At 33.6% G+C, this 17663-nt stretch overlaps 1 protein-coding gene and 1 long non-coding RNA gene across 2 annotated transcripts; one reads left to right on the top strand and one right to left on the bottom strand.

Moving 5' to 3' along the window:
* The first annotated feature begins 3391 nt into the window (after nt 1–3391).
* On the top strand, nt 3392–7559 carry LOC130657587 (neuroglobin-like). Its single transcript, XM_057460575.1, has 4 exons — nt 3392–3489; nt 5361–5532; nt 6071–6308; nt 6936–7559. Exons 2-4 carry the CDS (start codon nt 5372–5374, stop codon nt 7131–7133), a joined length of 597 nt encoding a protein of 198 aa, XP_057316558.1. The 5' UTR covers nt 3392–3489; nt 5361–5371; the 3' UTR covers nt 7134–7559.
* Nucleotides 7560–14932: 7373 nt separating this feature from the next.
* LOC130657007 (uncharacterized) lies at nt 14933–15695 on the bottom strand. The gene is made up of 2 exons (XR_008985046.1): nt 15607–15695; nt 14933–15460 (listed from the first exon to the last, which is right to left on the bottom strand). It is a non-coding gene; the product is annotated as an uncharacterized LOC130657007 (long non-coding RNA).
* Nucleotides 15696–17663: the final 1968 nt, after the last annotated feature.

The following is a 17663-nucleotide window of genomic DNA, read 5'->3' as shown; positions in this document are numbered from 1 at the left end:
AAAGATATTTTGAACGTCATTGACACTGTGAGTGACGAATAAATTTTAGGGAATACTTGGATTCCTGAAAGATTCAAATGTCCACAGACAGGTAAAGCCTGACATTCTTATAAGAGTTTGACTTGAAAGGAAGAGTCTAAAACGTGGTCAGTATAGTTGGCGCAAAATGTACCCATATCTGTTTCCCCGTTCAATCTAACAGGAAAGGTTCTGAAAAATGTCAGAACAGAAATGGTCAAGAAGGCAATGATAATTGCCCTACTTAGGCCGGGACAACCCTAGTTTCCCTATCTGCTAGAACAAAGAATAGCGTAACAACTTCTGCTTCCACAGGTTCCAAGCCTTTTAACAAAACATCTAAATCAATCACATACCCTAGTCATATACCAGGCCCGGCGGAGCAATTTTTAAAGTGAAGGGGCTAAATTATTTAGTGTCAAAGGAGGCCCGATCATGATTGGGGCCAACGGGCTAGGAAACTTTTGGCCCCCTAGGCTAAAACATTCTTCAAATTCCGAAATATTGCGCTCGAAAGCCGTCATAAAATGCAGGAGATTATATATAGAATTATAGAAGCGCCATATTTTATGTAAGATATATTTTCAAAATAAGCAATAGTGACATCAAAGCAAAATAAAGATAATGCAGAGAAAGGCTATAGTATATAACAACTCCCAGTTCTCCTTTGTACATTTTCCGAATACTCGCTTTCTGTTGTCGTCCGATTGAACAAATGCGTTTGCAATTTGACGAGGTATAGTTTGTCAGTCCTATCTTTGTGGAAATTGATAATCGAGATGGATTAAAAACAAGCTGAAAGCATTGTTGATCTCAAACAGAGCATATGTATATATTGATCAATTAATAATTGATTAAAACACATGATAACCTTATAAAGAAACATCACCTCTTAGCAAAAAAGTGGGGGGAATATAGGTCTGGAATATAGGACAATGAATGTGTATAAATCGGTATTATCGGCCTATCAAATTCCTATTAGGAGAGTTCCTTGGAAAACTTCAAGAAATTTGCCAATGAATGGCAGGAATGAAAAATCGGTCACCCCAGAGTTCACGGTATATTCGACTAGATATACTTTGTACAAGTACAAGGGCAACTATTAACGACGTTCTTAAATGTGGACACTAGAACTAGAAATCCACTTTGAAGAGACACCATTCACATTATATTATACAAAATCCGGGCGAAATACAGAGAAAAATCCTTCAATAAGCTTTGGAAGAGGAAGAAGCAACAGTCACACCGCCGAAAGTCTGATTCGAACCATGGCTGAAAGCACTAGGAAGTCTTGAATGATTACTTGAGATAAATTCAGCAACTTACGTCCAATGGAGTTCAGATTTTATAGCAGAAAATTTGAGAAATTTTATAGTGCCCCCCACCCTGCCCTACAAAGCTTATTGAAGACATTTTATCATTTTAGGATCGTACAAAGATCGACCAAAAAAGTAACAGATCATATCAAATATCATACTAAATATTACTCAAGAAGATAAACAACGATTCACGTTTTAGAACATATGTTGTATTAACCTCCTTTGATAAAAAACAAGAATTAATCAGCTAGTCATAACACGGCCAATATTAATAAATACTAATAACAGTAAGGAGAACTTACCCAGCAGGCACACGACGTCGTACAGACGTCTGTTGCTAGTCGCTGCTACGTTGCGACGGCCACGTCGTTACAACGTCGCTTCGACGTCGTAATTTCCGACGTCGTATTTTGACCATAAACTGACGTCGATCCAACGTAAGGATTTCCGACGTCGCATATCGACGATATAACGACGTCGATTCGATGTTAGGTTATCATGTCGGATTTATACTTTAACACGACGATGTACCAACGTCGCACCAACGTAAGATTCGATAACTCTTTCAGGGAAAAATATTCTTAAAATTTTCTTAGAAAAATAAAGGGTTTTTGCAAATGCAAGAGCTGACTGACTTTTGGAGATTGTACGAGGGTACTCTTTTATTATAATTTTATTTTAAGAGAGAAAGCGTAAAAGTTTCCAGTTCAAATTTGTAATAGATGTGACCAAACCATGTGATAATAATTATGCAATTTGATTTGTTAAAACATCGTACTTTCAAACGCGGAAATATTCGAACGGAAAAGAAGTCGCTTCGAGTTTAAAAATAAACACAACGTTTTTCTCTTTACCAAAGAAAGTTGAAGTTGCAAACGTTTTGAAATATATTTGTTGAAACGACGTGATATATGTGTCCATTTCTTTCGCGCTAAAATCGTTGTGTGTTAATTTCAAGTATTTGTTGTTGGTAAAGTATTGTGGACTCTATTTTTACGAACATATAGAAGAAAAGAAAGAAAGTGGAAATATTTCAAAATATTTTGAGAAGGATCTGACAAGCAGTAAGTTTTTTTACTTCCCTGTGTTACCCTGAATACTTATATGAAATACAGTGTGTACATATTTCAAGTTTTTTTGGTCATTATTTCGCATATGCTATAGAAAACTTTCTGCATTTTTGGTTTATGAAAAAAGCGAAAAAAGGAATTGAGAAGATTCCCGTTTTAAGAAGAAGAAGCCGTAAGTAATTCTAGTTGGCACATCAATTGAAAACTGTAAAATCTGTTTTTCTTAAATATGTTTTTCTTTGAACACCTAGCTTTGCAAATACACAACTTGTCATTTCCCAGAAATTTTCTTATATAAAAAGCGTGTATCTTTGCTCTGTGACAAATTCTACTTGCAATTTATATCACTAGTTAGATCATAATACCTTTATTTTCTTTCAATAGCAAATAGAAGAAAAAGTCGATGAAAAGTCGTTTCGATAATGAAGACGCACGTGAAAAGTGCAGAGGTGATGAATAATGTTTATGCATGAGAACATAAAGTTATTGTAAATATTTATGAATTATCAAATGCCTTCTGATACTAGTGTAATTTAACGATTATAAAAAAAACAATTTTAAAAATCACTTTTTGTTTTAAAGAACCTCTTTGTTACGTTTGTTAACATCGCAGCTAAGTCGCTGTAACGTCGGTTAACTTCGCAGTTATACGTCTGTAAAAGGTCGGTAGACGTCTATACAACGTAGCCACGACGTCGATAGGACGTTGTGCTCTGACGTCTACAGACGTCGAAGTCCGACGTCTACGCGACTTTCCATTCTGACGTTGAGCGGACATCGTACCGACGTAAAACTCGACGTCGCTACGACGTCTCTGCGATGTTGGTGTCAACTCTATCTCGACAATAAATGTAGTCCTTTACCAGCTAAATAAGTTTAAAGAAACAAGTAAAAAATAAATAAATAAATAAGATTGTTTAAGAACCAAAGTAAAAAGCTGTGAATATTGAATAATTAATTAAATTCTCAATTAAATCATTTGTACTGTTAAATTAAGTTCGGGGCAGGTGTACAATCCGTTATATAAGAAATTGTGCTCGAGTAGGTGCGAAAGAACACGATTGAAAACACGTTCAAGTAAGGTAAGACCAACTACAATCCTGTTTATAACTTTTTGGGTTTTTTATCGTCATTTCTCGAAATTGCGAAACAGTGTTACATATCAAACGCTCTGTAGCTTTTATACTGCTCACGTAAGTTCTGCTCATGTAGATGTGTAGATCAGATACACAATGCTAAAAATTTAAGTAAAAAAAAGTATGCATTATGGAACAAGTGCCGACCCGCTCCGCAAAATTAGTAAAATAGATCATGCTGACGTCAACAACAATCAGCATAGTAAAAAGTTTGAGTCTAACCGAATAACTTAAGATCAGTTTCTGAACATTGACAAGTGATTTATAAAGATATAAAGTGCGTTTGTCATCGAAAGGGCCAAAACGCATTCATACGATTCATTCGTACAATATCTGAAGTTTGATATGTATTCTGATAACCGAGATTATAAGAATATAAAGGCTGAGATTTGCCAACACCAAGAACACAACACCAATGATATCCAGGGCGCATTAATTTTTCAAGCTGCCTTTTATTTCTATTCAGGTTTACACCTGTTAACAAACCATTCGTTCTCGAGACAAGACCTCTTTAAAAGAACTCTGGGGCTGAGCATACCAATCATTCTCAGTTAAGAACATATCTAAAAACAATTTAGTCTCAATATAATTAATTTACAAAATCTTTTTTGCGCCCGTTCAGCAGACACAAGTTGAACACATTGTTTACTGTAACATCAAGTGGATACTTGATGTTAAAATTAATTCTTTCACAAAACATAGGCGTATTGATTATTACAAGTTTAATGTTTTTTCAACAAACCCCTTTTGGACTTTGAACCTGACCATTATACCTCAAAATCAAAATGGTGCAATTAAATCGTCATATACTTTGCGCAACATATAAAGAGATTTTTAAAAATAAATTGCGGTACATTTATAAATATTGCATATTCTCAATTTCTTTTGAAGAAATATTTATTTTATTATCTTCTCAACAATGTTTGGCGAAAAACTACATCTGCAGATAAGTTTGGTTTGGTTAATTTCAGTGATAGCACATTGCAAGACCGTTTCGCCCCATTTTCCCCTCATTTACGCTTGTTTCACAGTAAGGGGGTTAAGTGAGATCAACAGGCACGTTTAGGCTTTAGCACTATAAATCGCTTAAAAATCAATTAAAAAACCCAGAAATACGCAAGCTATAAGTTTTCAATCAGCATGTATTTTCGAACGTTGGAGCCTCAATTATTATGTATTTTTGCACTTAGCGGAATATTACAGGTAACTCAAACACTGGATAACTCGAATTTTATTTTCTTGAACCATTTTTCTGGGTCCCTTGAATTTTCGTTAATATCTTCTTCTAAAAGAACTCCAGTTAACTCGAACTTGGATAACTCGAACATTTGTTTACTGGACTCATTTTTCTCCCCCCTCCCCCCCCCCCCCCCCCCTGTGGCTAATCTCGTCGGACAATTCCATGTTGAAAATAATTCAATTTAGGAGAAACTTGCACCTTTTCCCGCTGTTGCCCACCTCTTGAAAAAATTGTCTTAAGTTAAAGACAACAAGGAACTAACCAGCTTAACCCTAGTGCAACAGAAACTTTATTTTTCAACTAGAAATGTGTTTTATAATAGACACAAAAAAACAATTATGTATCTTGATATTGATAATGCTTTATTTTTCTCAAGAAATAATTCTTTTAAATACACGACCAATATCTGTCACCAAAAGCAAATATAGATAACTGTTGAAATCTTATCATAGAATTCAAAACATCGAGAAAAGAGTAGTATAAATTTGGGAGTTAAACAAAAATAAAAGTTACCTTTTGAACACGAATTAATTACAAAATTTACTATTTTGAATTATTTTATATAAACTTTTTCTAGTTATTTTCGTCATGGGTGCAGCACTGGGCTCACTTGCTCAAAGCAAAAGCACAAGTTTTAAAGCATCGAGAAAACGGTTACCATTTAGCAAGGATGAGATTCATCTGCTTCGCGAACAATGGACAGTGATGATGAACGACGTGAATGCAAATGGGATCATGTTATTCACAGCGTAAGTATGATATCCTAACAATTCTCTATTACTTCTCCATGAAATTTTTGGATAGAAATGGACACTTCCACAACCACTACCACCGCTGTACTTTTGTTTATAAAACCAAGCGCAGTAATCTGTATATAATGAAATGTTATTATAACTTGTGATCCAACTCTCCGCCTTTAAACTAAAAATGATAGCTGCGTCTAACGGCAGGCAAATTTCCGTGATCATTTCTGACCCTGATCATTTCCGTGATCATTTCTCGTGTAATATTACTATAATCATTTTATTGTCATACGGTATTCCGTTCAGAAGATTTATAAGGGGAGACAGATGATACCGAGTCCTAAAGATCCCTGCACTAATAGGAATTAAAAAACTCTTAGTGTTTATTAGAATATTTGTTTTACTAGATTCAAACATTTTCATGGTCGCTGTTTATTTCTTGTTATAACTCTGCTACACATGCATATGCATATAGCTGTATTAATTTTTCCAAAAAAAATTAACTTAATGTTCAACTACAAAAATGTAAGCTGTGTTTCTTTAGGTTGTTTTCTATCAATGGCGCTTTAATGACAAAATTCTCGTTCTCCGATGCATACAGATTTGACGGTAAAAAGACTTATGATGACGAAAGGTTGTTGCAGCATGTTAATGGAGTTTTTCGTACGTTTGATATTATCATAACTTCGTTACTAAACGGAACTTACTATGATCAGTTAAAGATGATGCAAAGCATTGGTAACGTTCATTGCAAGAATAACGTAAAGCTGCTTCATTTGCAGGTATTCTTTCTCATTCCTCGTATTCGCTCCTACATTAGCCAATGCGCAAATAAAATCTGATCAATCCAATTTATCTTTCTTGTTGAATTCCCTTTACATCCTTGTTTCTTGTTATTTTAAGTTACAGTATACCTCAAATGGTTACAGTTGAATTAAAATTCTCCTAAAATCTCCTAAATTTTGTATGTATTTCTTCCGCCAAGCGAAGAAATCTCCCAAAAAGTAGATAAATCCCTTCTTAATTCTTCTAAATATTCTTTAAAAAAGTAGGTGTAAAATTATTGGGAAACTTGCATTTAGTTTAAGTTTAATCTGTTGATACATTAAACACGTTACTTTTAAGTCGAATCTGTTCATATTTAATACACGTCAATATGAGCATGTATTTTCTTTTTTGAAAAATACGTGCTTTCATAAATCTGCTTAAAGTAGAGTATTGTCGGTACAACTTAACACGTCTGAAATTATGATTTTTTACAGAACTAGGTAAAACATTTTATTTGAAAAACATTTAGAAGATAATTCTTCTGAAGCATAAAACTAAATTTTAAGTCACATTATTTTTGTTAGTTATGGACAACATAGTTATAAAATAGTAGGCACCTAAAACATAACCATTTATTCTAGGATTTCAAAAAAGCACTCCTTCAAACTATATCAAAAGAATTAAAAGGCGATTTTGATGACAGAGCTTTGCAAGCTTGGTCAAGGCTAACTGATGATATTATTGATCATATGGAACTGAATCCGATAGAAAATGAAGATCAGGAAGCATGTAACACATCGGATGTACTAAACCACAGCATTAACGTACTTAGACAATAATAATGACATTGTAACGTATACTTCTTGATAGTGGACGATACGTGTTGATCGCACCGTTGTGTTATGAGAAATTTGCAAAGAGCATATGAACGCATGTTCGAAGTAATCACGACCATAATTATGGAAGCAATTTTATACAATACAAACGTTTTTGAGAAGCTGTAGAACCTGCGTATTCCTTATTGATGTAATAAATTATTGATTTTTTAGAAACGCCTATTAAATTTAATTCATGAGAGACGGCCTTCATAGGTTGTTTTGTAATATTTAAAATGGGAAACCTTTCATATCTAGTGTTATGACACAGAACTATGCGTAAAAAATGTATTTTGCAGTAATTATAAATAATTTCTGCGAAAGACATGTTTTTATATCGGACGCTCGTTGTTGTGCTGCAGCAATAAAGGAATAAATACCCTATTATATTTTTAACAAGACATTTTTTTCTTTTTTACAGCTTGGTTAAAATAGGGAAAAACACAAAAATATACAGCTAAAAGTCTACAAATATTTGCCTTATGAAAAAACACCCTTTGCGAAATAGATAACTCTTTCCGCGTTAAATTTTCACATTTACACATTTTCTATCAACACATGAAAGTATAAAGTGCGCGTTTTGTTTTCTTCTTTCCACAGACACAAAAATACAACTAGTACGGGTTAAAAATTGCATGTAAAAATGCCATGTTGAACTGAACTGATCTAACAATATATTTACCTCTTGTATTTTATAGATTAAAACATTCAAAGGGGCTACGGAATGGCTGTTGGTTTTCGACTTTAGTGACTTACACGAAAGTCGAGCTGATGGCAGTGAAAAACAAAAATGGCTATTTTTTATGTATGTAATTTACAGACTCGAACATATAGATATATCTAAAATTTTTATCTTCTCCAGCCTTGAGTCTTGCTGAAATATTTCTTTGTAGTACACTTTTCGAAAAAAAAAATATTGAACCAGCGAGCAAAATGCACTGGTCTGTTCATTGCGCAAAACGCGTTTGCCGGATTTTTAATATGTGCGCGGGATATACGGAATGTGAGCATTATAACCGGTTCGAAGCCCCTTTAATAAAACTGATAAAAAATAGAAATAATACGTTTGTTGGTTCAATGGACGATCTTTATCCAATGGCAAGAAAAGGCAGCTAGCCATAATGTTCTTCTTAAATAGAAATTTTCGCTTGCGAACCAAGGGGATAATATTATAATGCTTTACCAATGTTTACATTTTCGCCGTTTCTGATCGGCTCCGAGAAAACAAATTACGCAGCTACCATATTTTTTTGATTTTATTGTTGTTCTCGGCATTTGATTGGCGCTGCGTCTTTTAAACTTGCGGACCAAGCTTCAGCAGTTTATAGCTGAAACTTTGTCATATGGCTAAGAAAAGAGTTTGGGGCAACATGTATGCACTAGATACGTATATATAATTATTATTCGTAATAAGCCATGGGATGAATGCTACAAACTATGTCTACCTTAATGTAGTACCTTATCTATAAATCATGTTATTCACACAAAACCTTAGGTCAAACAAATTTTTGAGGTGGTTTTTGGCACATTACGTCGAAGTAAAGCTCTCTTGGATGTTAAGGAAAACGTGATTTTAAAAGTTATATTGATACAGTTCTCATAAGCCAAAAAATACGTTTCAGAAACGTGTCAATGTGCTGCCCCACCTGATTTTCTATGAAAACCATGTCTTTATCACAGGCCTATTACGTCCGAACAGCTACGTGTGAGCCATTATGTTTACCACCATTAAAAAGAACATAAAATTTGCTGACCAGCGGTGGGTCACTTTTTATCAGACTATAAAAAACAACTGAGAAACAGCTTATCAAAGTTACATTTCTGCACTCGCACCTTATTATCATCGAGCAGGGCTTTAGTTTTGTATTAGCGAAAAACGACATTATGAAATATCCCATTATAAAATATCTCAACAAATATCACGTCCGGATAGTTTGATTTGGGAGCCTAAGTTTTTTTTTATTATCTTGCTTCCAAGATGCCTCACAGTCAATTTGTAGTTTATATATAACATGGAATGTAACAATGAAACTTTTCTTGGGTATTGTTTAACTCCCTCTTCAACTGTTCGGAAAGTTTGCTTTCATAGTAACAACTATATGCTGACCTTAGCATTTTTGTGTCAAATGCAAGAAATTGGCCTTCGTTTTGACAAACAAACAAAAAAATTGCTTTGGAAATATGTCCCGTTGCTTTTAAGCGAATACGTCAAGCTTATGCAAAAGCTTGTAAGGAGTCAATAACTTTCGTACAAAGTCTAACAGATACATGTCTTCAGGAGTTATTTATTTTAATACTCTTTAATTTTATTTACTCTTTCATTTTATTGGAATTACATGTAATGATTACAGAAGGCGCAAATTAGGAAAGTGAAAGTTCCCAATTTCTCTGGTTGAAAACAGACTTACAATAATTAACTAATTAATATTAGAAGAAAGATTTAGTGTTGCGCTACGGGTGCAGTAATAGAAAATATGACGAACTCCCAATGCCATTTCGGCAAAGTACACGCAATGTGGAGAAGAAAATTATAAATCTGAAGTAGTTTTAGTGCTTCATTTCATACACACGTGTGAACAAGTGTTTACATCGCGAATAATTAGTCCGGTTAAAGAAAAGGGTCATTTTAACATGACCCCGTGACTGGCAAAAAAATTCACACAGAAGGAAAATAATACAATGTAAAGACTTGTATTATTTTGCGTAATGGCAGCGTTTTACATTCCCACTTAAAAATAAAAGTTCAAAGTAATTGTGAAGATCGCGTGGACGTTGTTGTGTTTCAGAAACATCGGAAAGATGGCAGCCGAGGAGTGTGTTTATTGTTCCATTGCATCTCATATGGTTGCACAGGTAAGGAAAAAAAGAACACGAATAGCTAAACGGCAGTATTTTAGTGAATATCTTGTATTCCACACTGAGGAATGGCATATATCGTTCGATGACAGATTAAACGCGCTTTATGGCTCGTTTCCATATCAGAGCAAATCCCGTAAGATTAGAGATTGTGTGCGCACGGAGTAGCGAAAAATTTTGTGGGCTTTAGGCTTTGTTTTGCCATTCTTGTGGTAAACTATTTATTTGCTTTTGCTCTTTCTTTTCAGATGCAAACATTTTGATCTTTTAAAGTATCCTGGTTAATTAGCCTGTGGGAAAATCCAGTTGTTCCGGGAAGCGAATAGAGATATATTTTAATGTCGTCCTCAATGATTCAATTTACTAACGTTTTATTTCACAAATTAATCTATTGACTCTTAATTAAAAAAATGGCTAGCATCACGTGCTTTCCACAAACGGTTTAGAAGATATCGACATATCAGGTTTTTGACATCGTCATCAACCCGTCGGGTTTTAAAACAAGTGCATCGATTAGCCTTGCAAAATTGCCTTGATTTTGGTGGCCTCGAATTATCCACGCAGGAGATGAAATCATTTATTTAAATCTATTTTCCAGCTATTAGGCCTTTAACTTAAAAGTCCAAATACCTAACTTTGAATTTCTTTATTTTTACGTTAAAATGAAAGAAGTTAAAATTAAAAAAGCACTTAGCGATAACAATTCAAGAGAGGAAGAAATATTAAACATGCGCAAGAGATCAGTAACAAATTACATTCGACACCATATGATTATTCTTCCATCAATGACAACTCTGTTTCTTGTTAACTTTGCTTTAATTTCTTTCTTGTTTCTCACAGTAAGTTATCAAGTGAGAAATAAATGACGAAAAAACAGCCTTTGTCTAAATATTATTTTTCCTTTAACACATAGCATTCTATTTATAGGGGATTTAAGCACCTCTACATTGGACTTTGTAATAAAAACACTGAACATCAAGGTTAATCGATCGATGGTTTAAAAGTACAGTATACAAATTGGAATGTGTATCAATTTGCTTGCAAATTATCTTGCATAATTAAGTCATTTTCATAATAACTTTTAAGACTTAAACTAAGCTTACTAATGAACTGTCAACTGTAATAACTTTACACAATTATCTATATTTTTAAATTTTTCTGTATGATTTTCGATATGATGAATAAGAGGTCAGAATATAAAAGTTTTAGTCAAATTTGTTAACTTTCAAATATATTACGTCACGGTGATTTTATAATTAGCGCATACAATGCAATTATTACCCAATTAAAACATTACACCCCTCAAATAAGAATTTTGTATCTTAAAGTCTGTCTGTCTGTCTGTCGCAATAGCGAGAAGCACGCAATGTGGTATAAAAAGGACGGGCGGACCCGTGGATTTTCCACGGGCTAACAACTAGTAATTAAATAATTTCTTCACGATTTATTGAAATTTAATCGTGCTATCGAAGCTAGGTTGCATAAACTTTCGCTTATTCCTCAAATTCAAATCAGTCAGGACCTGTAAAGGGGAATGTAATGCATGCTTTCTGCCAATATGCTTTGTAATAACTTCAGCGTCCTGTTATCACTTTTAAATAGGTTCAGCACAGTAAGAAAATATTTGGTATGACACCAAGTCTGTTGTGATGGTAACTTATCAGTTAACTGATAGATGCCCAGAAAAAACGAATAAATAAAGTAAATATAAAGTATACTCTTCAATTAGTGGATACCATCGGTGTATGACCAAAGTGTCCGCTAATTGGAAATGTCCGCCCTTTGGAAAGTTATACATTTTAAGTCGCAAATTAGAAAATAAAGTCGATTTTTGTATCACAAAGAAAAAATCACAAATGATAACTTAATATTAACATAATTATAACGAACCAAACTTTCAATCTTTACAGATCTTTAAGTCTTTCACACAAATTTATTTGTTGCTTTCTTGGATGATAAAGTGACGACATTAAAAGTAAGCTGGACACAAAATGTTTGCACATAAATCGATTGCAACGCTTTTTTTCTTAATCCACCATTTTGGCCCTTTTTAGGTTGGGAAGTATAACGTCATTGTATTGTTTTAAACACAATATTCCGCAAAAATGCTAACAGATATTTGTACCAACTTTGTGTTGTACCATTCATCACTTTCGCAGTGGTGAATTTTTTATCCCTACCTCGTACCCCGGCCACTCTTCAGAGCGTCCAAAAAGCACGAACTGAAAGGGTTAATGCGCTACGCAAAGAAAAGCAAAAATTGATTGTTAAAAGAATAAAGTCGGTGACTAAAGTCGAATAGAGGCGGTGGCCAATTTGACTGAGTCAAAATTTGGTCACTTTTTATTGACTTCTTTACTACTACGCTATAAGAAATAACCTGGAATATCCTTTTTAACACTTCCAAATTCATTTTTAGCCCTGGTATAATTTGATAATATAGGAGATTTAACGGGGTGCAGGTTTGGAATATTAAATTACGGATGTAGCTTACAAACGTTCAGAAAATATCAATATTGTGGTTTTGTTTACAAAATTTTTGTTTTATCGGAAATAAGAAAGGTTAGGTTTTGATGTTGCTAAGTTACGAAGCCAAAAAGATGTACACTTAGGCTTTTTCACGTAAACATGGTTTTTCTTAATTTATCAAGGCTCTTCTACGCCTATGATATTTTGATGCGACGGAGGAGGAACAACTTTATAAGCAGAGAAGCGTCGTTTTCGTAAATAGGGGGTTTTTTATTCGAGTTATGAAATGTAGCTAATCTAATTTCCACAGAAATCTAAAAATAAAAAAAAACAAAAAAATACACTGCCACAGCAAAAAAAAATAAAAAAAATGGGTGCACATTTTAACAAAAAAGTTGAATAGAGAGGTAATTCTAAATCAGAAGTATTAAGGCAAGTATAGCTATTGGCATATTTTTTAAGGTTGTTTCTGAATGCTTGATGAAAGACTTTTTTGATGGTGTTATTTTCGTGAGATGGTAATTTTTCAAAAAGAAAATATAATAAAATAAACACACACCAATTTTTTTTCACCCTACGTTTTAAAATGGCTTCTTTTTCCGAACGCATGGTCGCAGACTTCTCGTTTTCGCACCATTATATTTAGCATAAATTAAATTCAAAAAGGTTCCCGGTTTTTTTTTCTAATAACGTCGTTATGAAATTATTTGTAATTATATATAATCATTCAAAAAAACGCATATTTTTTTCTTTCTGTCGTCATAATTCGCTAATCAGTAATTGATACAAAAAAATCCGGGAACCTTTTGTGCATAATTTATTCAGCTTTTCATTACCGAAAATTTGAATGAGCCAATAGGAAGCTTTCGGAAAAAGAGAGCACAAACGTAAAGGCATGTATGCGAAAATTTACTAACGAGATATTTGTTTTTAAAGATTTTCGTAGGTGTTATAAAAATGTGTGAACTGAGTATGCAGAAAGATGATAGAAGTGCGAACTTTTTCTTTATGCTAAATATGCTTGTACGCGTTCAGAATTATTAATAGACAGAAGTCAGGTTTACAAGAGACAGCTCATATGCATATTCCTTAACTTTGATTTTTTTTAATTCGATAGTGAAAGTAAACTATCTAAAAAATATTATTATGCATATTTTCATACGGGAGTTCCATATTATGCATAATGTTTACAAAAATATGCTCAACTCATTTTGCACATATTTTTTCAAAGGGGTGAAGGATATAACACCTCTAAAAAGGCTTTTCCAGAAAAAAGGGATGTTCCAAATATTTTCATAGAATATAAAATATGTCATTGAAAAGAGATTTTTTTTTCTGTATGTCATAAATTTTTTGCAAAAAACCTAAAAAAAAAATTGTTTCCTTTACCTTAAGAAGAAAGCCTATTTGAAAAAATGGAACTTATTCTGCATATTGTCTTCCTCCACAAACGTTGACACAAATTTTTCAAAAATTATCCTCTTTGCTATATACCTAATAGCTAGTGTCCTCAACTTGTCCGTAAAACGATTTTTATATGCTCCAGGTTTTATGGTTAGCTATAGCTAGGACAGTTAAAATTCTTTAAAAATCACCTTACGTTTCAGTTCTGTAACTCCCTCGCTAGCAACTCCCTTAATAATTTTTTAGTCTCTCCCTGATTAAAAATCACCCAAAACAACCACCCTGCACCAGGGCTATTACGCAGCGTATATCCAAATATCATCGTAGAAGGGGCCTGTGAATTTTTCACTAGACAGATATAACTTTAAAATATCGCGTAACCAAACTGTATGCCCGTATTAAAGTACTAATATAGGCCATATGATTCAAATATGAAAATGCAAGAATTACGAGGTACGCGACCAGTTAGACAGGTGGGACCATAGGTAATACGCGTAAGACAAAATCTCTATACATAAATGAAACATTGATGCGGAAGTGACAAGAATTTATTTGTCATGCAACATCTCCTTTGTCGCTTTGTTATACAACACGTGCTTCCATTGAACTCGTAAAAGCAAATGTTATACAAAAGTTCATCAACTTATGTGACCGCAGTATATCAGGGGAAGAAATGTGGTGAGGTGATATTAGATTGTATAGATTAGGAAATATGGAACACAAACGAGTCCTGTTAATTGTATTCCATAGTGGTATTTGGGTGTTTTTTATATGCACTAAAGATGGTAGTTTTACTGAAAAGCTTCTACCTTTTAGCTTGCTTTTTTTTGTTTATTCTCCACCCAATTCTGTAAATGCTATGTAGGAAACCGTACTGCCATATCTAACAGTTATAATACACTCTTTTTTCTGACAAGTTGAAATGTTCCAAGTACGATAAAAATAAAAAATAAGCCATAAAAAGGGAATTAGTGCAAGCACGCAAATCCTACCATGAGACACGCTATTCTACATATGATAAAGATAAAGTGCTATTACTAACGTTTCCTAATATGTTCAATTTAGTAAGAACGCAACTAAAACAATCTTCTAACATAAAAACGAAAACTTGAAGTCACATAGTTTTGCGTAAACATCAGCACAGGAGTTACCATCATTATTGTCCAGATACGCGTCAAACAAAGTTTCAGCATAGTGCAGCCTTAATTCTTGTCCTTTAAATACTGCATGGCTTGATGAGTTGAATATCAAGAAAGGAGAAAATGCATTGTATCCTGGTATGGAGTGATAACCGTGTTTTATATGAAAACTTGGGTTGGGGTAGATGAAGTTGTTATCAAAATCGGTAATGGCCACACCCACACTGTCTCTGTTGTCATAATTTGTTAATTCATCGCACCCCCAGTAGGTCAGATTCAATCCTGCAAGACATGTCACACCGCTTCCACCTACACGTTGCAATTTTATTCCGGACAAAACTCCATTATTTGGTACATGAAACGTTCCGAATTGGTTTGCAAATGCCCCAAAACAGACGTTTCGCTTTAACAAAATCCAATTTTCTATAAGAACATTAAAATTGTTGTTATTATCCACCTCATATCAGTATGACGTTTCATTTGGCTGTGTCAAGGTATTGAAGCTTAACAGAAGTAATAGCAGAAGTGAAAAAGTATAGAGTGAAAAGATCTCAAATAAATCCACAAACCTTTACATTCACATCTGTATCCTTTGGGATCATTTGTATTCACACATTGTCCATAATAACAGAATGCTTTTGTTGAACATGTGCCGATCTGTAATTTTAAAATAAAGTAAGTAAAAGAATCAAAATGAGTGTAAGTTAGAAAGCATTAAATCAAGTCAACTATCAATAATTAAAATGAATGTTTTGCTTGTGTTTATATTGCTTACATTTTATATATATTTGCTGAAGCTTCACCTATTTTATTATAACAATTACTAGTCGATAACACCCGTTGAAAAATCCACTTAGACAAAAGAACAATCGGTTGTTTAACCCTATTCGGTCCGGGGGGGGGGGCGGATTCCGCCCCCCCCTGACGGTTTTTTTTAATAACTCCTGATTGCTTTGTTATATGGCTATGATACTTACTGAGTTTCAACATTTATCAATTTCCCGATTTTGTCGGATTTTACCCGAAAATCGGAAAAACCCGGATTTTTGGCAATTTTTCATCCGATCCATGTAAAAACCGGAAGATATGTTAAATAACTTTTATTTAGCTTTCAGAAACTTCAAACAGAATGTAAAAATTCGCTCTAGAACAAAAGTAATTATATTTTAAGCAGATAGTGGCATTTTTAACAATTTTCAAGCTTTTGATGACGTCACAGAAAATGTGCTGACGCAAGCAAATATTTTTTGGCGCCATTTTGTTCCTTTTTTGACGTACTATAAGTGTGCCAAGTTTGATTCAATTTGAACAACCCTATGAAAAGTTATTGAGGGGGGGGCGGAATCCGCCCCCCCCCCGGTCATAGTATGTTCGAAAAACCCCGGACCGAATAGGGTTAAGATGTTCTGCTGACGTCGCAGTGCATATACAAAAACAAATTTGGCGAAGATTACTTGATTCGTTGCCTGTAATGAGTAGAGGTTGAGACGCTGATCAAAATATTGTATAGGGTCTATGTTTTCGACGAACGCGAATTTTTAACTGCAAATAGTTATTGTGTTTTATGTTTAAGTATTTATTCCTTTTAGGATCACAAACTTAGATGATTTCCCTTATCATTTTGAAGTTATTTGTGTTATTGCTCTCAAAACTACTATTGTTATATATCCATACCCATACGTGGGGGAGGCTGAAATCTTTTCAGATATGTAGTTTTTTAAGCTGAACACAACTAATACTGAGAAGCATGCTTTCTTTTTATTATGATTGTGATAATTTTATCCTAAATATTTATTCACAAAATTAATTAATCGTGTTATTAAAAAATTGACTTAAGTGTCGCTTTTTATTATTGAATTTCAATGAGGTAGTATGATAGCAACACCGTGAAATATGATTCACTCTTTTTACCCTAAAAAACACACCATTTAGGCATTGCAAGTCGTTACAACGTTGCAATGGTGGAACGTCGTTGTGATTTTTATTTGCAACCTTCATACCGAGTTCGTACAATGTTGCACAGCGATGTGGTGACAAGCTTGAAACAACGCCGAGCTTCGTTAAATATTAAAGTAATTTAGGTGTTTGTTTTGTGTGCAAATCACAATATAAGTAACCATAGCTATATAACAATATAAATTATGTATATTACACCTAGCTAAATTATTTACACGTTTAATTATATTGTTATATAGCTATGGTTATGGTATTATGCGATAATAAATTGCATATACACCCAAACTCGAATTGGTGGAGCTTTATAACAATACACATAACAATATGTGTTTATCATATAACCCTTAGTGTAATTTTCATGTTTTTCAACACTACATTTGTACTAATGATAAAAATACTGTTCGAACAGCCTTTAATTACTGTAAATGCTTATTATTACTTATTTTTTTATAATGAATAATGAATTCTAAAATAAAAAATGGAATCTCTACAATGAGGTAACGGTGTTAACGGCGCTAGAAATCTTGAAACTACAAATAAAAAAGTGCGATATAATTTTATCTACTTTGATGTGACGGGCAAACTTTCGTCGATTTTCTCACGGCTTAACGACTAGTATGAAATATCAACCTTAAGTAAATGTTAGTTTTCCAGGTACAATGTGAATATC

The sequence above is a fragment of the Hydractinia symbiolongicarpus genome, chromosome 9 (assembly GCF_029227915.1).
Source record: "Hydractinia symbiolongicarpus strain clone_291-10 chromosome 9, HSymV2.1, whole genome shotgun sequence".
Classification (NCBI taxonomy): Eukaryota; Metazoa; Cnidaria; class Hydrozoa; order Anthoathecata; family Hydractiniidae; genus Hydractinia; species Hydractinia symbiolongicarpus.
The sequence above is the reverse complement of the archived record's forward strand: the minus strand, read 5'-3'. Positions and strand labels throughout refer to the sequence as shown.

Coding starts and splice junctions, on each gene's coding strand:
- LOC130657587 (XM_057460575.1), top strand. CDS start 5,372: ATGGGTGCAGCACTGGGCTCACTTGCTCAAAGCAAAAGCACAAGTTTT. Junction 5,533..6,070: donor GGGATCATGTTATTCACAGC/GTAAGTATGATA, acceptor GTGTTTCTTTAG/GTTGTTTTCTATCAATGGCG. Junction 6,309..6,935: donor TAAAGCTGCTTCATTTGCAG/GTATTCTTTCTC, acceptor CATTTATTCTAG/GATTTCAAAAAAGCACTCCT.